Genomic DNA, 4,240 nt, shown 5'->3' on the forward strand with positions numbered 1-4,240 from the left:
CTCTGTGGCAGGGGAGGGAGGGCAGCCTGCCCGGGACAGGGCTGTCCCGGGACAAGTGGCACGAGCAAACCGGAGTCACCCGGCAGCTGCCCCCAGGGCACGCTGTGTGTGACTGAGTAGCAGGTGCTGAGTTTTCCCCCTGAGTGAGTGGTTTGAGGTCGGTTTGTGTTACCCCTTTTTGTCTCATAAAGATCTGGTTGGTACCGACTCATTGGTTTCTTCCCCATAGGTTCTTTGCTCTGACTTCCCTTCGTCTGCTGTTTCTGATTGCTGTAACCCTCATAGTAGTAGTGTGTCTAGACCAGTGGAAGCACAAAATCTGGCCAGAAATTGGTGGTAAGTTGCATTTTGAGCTCATAGCAGCAAATCAAGCCCAGTTTCCAGCCCCACAAGTGCAGGCTCTGCACTGCCTGCAGTTACACTGTTAAAACCTCAACTTTTTACTTTAAGGGTCTAGAAGCCAGTGAGACTACTGCAGGCATGCTCTTTCTGGAGCTGGGATATTCTAACCTGTGTAAACACAAGTTCTTTTTGTGCTGGTGACACTGGTATTTGTCTTGTAATCCTGAACCACAGGATGTACGTGACCTAGTGCAGGTTTGAGACAGTGATTCACTTTGTGAGCATTCAGAACCAGAGTGAGAAACAGAAGCATATGGAACTCGTCTGGATTCCCCCTCAGAATCCATAATCAGTTTAGGATGCAGACAAGTCCCAGCCTTGCTGTTGATCAGAGATGTCTTTGGGAGAAGAGGCATCTGAACAGCTGTAATGAAGTTAGTTTTCAGCTCTCAGTAACCAAAGCAGTTGTTCTCCTCCTTTGTGACATTAATACACTGATGGACACCCCCAATCCAAGCAGCTCAGGGTGCCTTGGCTTTGCATGGACAGGGTAGTTGGGAGCAGTGTGAGGGTGTGCATGTTCCCAGGGCTGGTTCCCTGACTAACCAGCAAGTCCAGCTCCCAGCTTTCTGCTTCAATCCATGTTCTCTGTACTTCCTGGGAAGACATTAAAGCTTTCCTCTGTTTCAAAGCTTGGCTCAGGCTCCTTGTTAGAAGACAGTGTCTGTCCAGCTCCCTCATCCCTCTGATTTGATCTCTCAGGGTGGCTGGTACATCCCTTTCAAGTCCCAGCCTGGGTGGGAAGGTATTAAAGGATTTAAATCCCTGATGCCTCCAGTCTGCAGGCTGTTCCTGCTCCCCAGCTGGTGTGTGCAGGGAGTGGGGGAGAGGGAGGTGGGCAGCCTCTAGAGTGCAACAAACACCAGGGAGCAGCAGGGAGACTCCTGCAGTCCTGTGCTGTCACACGTACACACTCAGGGTTTGTTATGGAGTGATGCTTCTCCGTCCTGTAATTACCCTTAATGTCTTTTCCAGGTGTTCCCCAGCTTATTAAAGCTTTACTTAAATCCCAAGAGCTAAGCATTCCCACGGCAAATTCCTTGCAACTAATGTAGTGTCTGTTCTTAATATTTTAGTGGCAAGACCTGATGAATTAGACAATGAGAGGTAGGAAACTAATTGACTGCTCTGCTGTGATACTTTGCTGTGATACTGTGTTGTTACCTGCACATGCTTGGGATGTTGGCTCCTTTGGGTGAGGAGGAGGAGGAGGGGGAGGAGGGAGCTGGGAGCTGCACAGCAGAGGGCAGATGGAGACCCAGGTGCAGCCAGGTGGTCATGAGAAGTTTTTGACTTGCCCCAGCCATTTTATTATACTTTGCCTTCATACCAGCCTCCAGATATGCTTGCTTGATTCCCTGCCCCCTGAAGTTAGAAATGCTGCCTTAAGAGCAATTCCTCTTGTATGGGTCTCCAGTAGCAGGAAAACAGCATTTCTGTGGGAATTAATGAAGTCTTCTGAGACTTGATAGGGAATATTTAACAGGCTTGTTCCAGCAGTTGTTTCTGCATAGTTATGATCTGACTGCAGCATTAATTATGGGTTGAGAAATGCTGAGGTGTTGCCTCACTGCTCACACCTGCCTCTCTGGGCACACCTTCCTGCCCCACTGCCAGGCTGTGCTGGATGTCAGTTCCTGATTAAATCACCTGACCTGCTGCCAAAGGACAATTGTCTTTATTTATTTTTTTTTAAGAGGCTCAAGCACAAAAGGAATTGCTCTTTCTAACCTTCAGGTACTCCTGACTAGCAGTTAGGCAACACTAACAAAACTGACCAGTTCAAGGCCTCCAGAGTAACTGAGTACATGAAGTGAGGTGCAAGGCTGCTTCTAGACCTCATGCTGAACACTTGGAGGCTGCAGTTGACCAGATAAACACAGAAAAAGTAAATGGATTCACTTGATTTGCCTCTGCACTGTGCACTCCCTCCAGCAGCATGGAAACTGAAATTTGACAGGGCTTTGACTGAAATTCCTGCTCGTCAGCTGCTGTGGGAGCACTGGGATGCTGCTAGAGGGGCTGTAGATGAACTGCTTTGGGCAGGGCACTGCTACAAGGGCAAGTGGCCCTCATCTCCAGAGCTCTGTGCTGGGTGGGAACAGGAGGAAGCTTTAAGACATTTGTAACGAGGGTCTTCAGCCCTGCCACTGATGCAGCAATATCTTCCCAAATTCTGCCTTCACTGCAGCTGGGGATACGTCCACCCTCGGCTGCTCGGGCTGCCAGAGCTCTGTCATCATTTGGCTGAAGGATGGGTGACTGGGACCAACTTCTTAAGTAATCTCTTCGTTTTCAAGAGGCAAAGTCCTGGCAAGGTAAGAATGTAGAGTTCAGAAATAACCTGTTTGGTGTGGAGCCTCTGCTGACCACGAGGATCCTCCTGTGCTGGCATCCAGCACTGGCTGAACACATTTCTGATGGGAGGGCTCCCACAACACCGTGCCTATTATGTGGTGGGGAGGAATGGAAAACCCAGGCAGAATAATCAAGTTGTGGAGGAGGGAGGAGAAAGTGAATGTCACTGTGTGGATTGCAGCACTGAAGTGAGAGCGTGGCTGCTCCTTCTGTAGGTTTCTGGCTTTTCAAGTGTCTGTCAAATTTGTCTCCTCACCGGGTTTTAACAGTTTGAGAATGTGTCAAGCTTTTTCCTTCTTCTTTTTTTGAGTTTATGGAAAGAGAAACCTGTAGCACAATGATACTGTCCTTATCCTCTTCACCTTGAAGAGCTCTCTAGTTTAACCTCTTCCTTGCTGTTGGTGTCCCTGCTTTGGGAAGCTCCTCAGCTGCCTGTGGCTCTGAGGGCAGATACCCCTGTGCCCACGCTGGAGCAGGGGCTTGGACACTGTGAAGGCTTCACCCTCTTTGGAATGACCTGACCCAGAATTTGCAGAGGCTGAGATGGTCAAGAATGAGTGCACCTACTGCTTAACCCTGGAAACTCACTGTCTCTCATGTCTTCAGTTTTGCCTTCTAGTGTGTGGAGTGTTCACTTTCCTGGCTGTCCTGGGCCGGTACATCCCTGGGCTCTTGCTCTCATACCTGCTGTGTAAGTAAATCGCTGTGCCAGCACAGACTTACATGTGAAAGGAGATGAGTAGTGCTGAATGAGGAATGGGGCTCAAAAGGAAAGCTTTTGTGAATGGCTTTAAAATTTAAAACAATACATTCTGCCAGGAATGTGGTGGTTCTTGACCAGGACTCAAAGTCTGGTCTGGAGAGAAGATATTTGAGTGCTTAGTAACTACAGATCTGAGCACTAACAGGTTGGCCTCTCAATTTTGTTAAATTGGCAGAGGTGGTGTGATATAGTAGCTTCCTCGAGGCAGATCTAATAAGCTCTTGGAGCTTATTACACACCCAAGATAGCTCAGCTACCCTTGGAGGCATAAAAATCAGCAGGATAGCTTCTGTTGCAGTGTTGGAAACAAAAAGATTTAATAAAAGGCAAAATAACAAGCAGAGAAAAACTGAGCCAAGTGCCAGAAGTCCTGCTCCTCATAAAACACCTTATAAAACTGATTAGTTTCTTTGTTCACTTCTTTTTCTACTAAATTGCCAGGCAGGACTTTTTGGCTACTGTCCAATTAGCTATCCTTATGTTTGAGGTGAAGTCCCCTAGTTCACCTAATTGAGGAGAGAAACTTCTAGGCTTCTTTCCTTTTTAAAAGGACAAAAAGTAGTTTTTTCACTCCATCAACAAGAAACACACTGCTGTAGTGATGGCACCTGCTCCAACAGCCTCCCACAGCCCTGCCCTCAGTGCTCAGAGCTCTGTGTGTTGTGCCGCATCAGGAAACAAGCAGGATGTTTGCCAAGCAGCATCCTGAGCAGCTTT

At 48.0% G+C, this 4,240-nt stretch overlaps 1 protein-coding gene across 1 annotated transcript in view; it reads left to right on the forward strand.

Annotated features, from left to right (window-relative positions):
* The window catches only part of RETREG3 (reticulophagy regulator family member 3), a 9,497-nt gene that overhangs the window by 1,365 nt on the left and 3,892 nt on the right, over positions 1-4,240 (forward strand). Inside the window, exons 2-5 of the mRNA XM_005429620.3 lie at positions 230-336; positions 1,479-1,509; positions 2,594-2,720; positions 3,367-3,451. Of these exons, the coding sequence (XP_005429677.1) occupies positions 230-336; positions 1,479-1,509; positions 2,594-2,720; positions 3,367-3,451 (350 nt within the window). The remainder of the gene's footprint in view (positions 1-229; positions 337-1,478; positions 1,510-2,593; positions 2,721-3,366; positions 3,452-4,240) is intronic.

This window comes from Geospiza fortis, unplaced genomic scaffold, assembly GCF_000277835.1.
Source record: "Geospiza fortis unplaced genomic scaffold, GeoFor_1.0 scaffold324, whole genome shotgun sequence".
Classification (NCBI taxonomy): Eukaryota; Metazoa; Chordata; class Aves; order Passeriformes; family Thraupidae; genus Geospiza; species Geospiza fortis.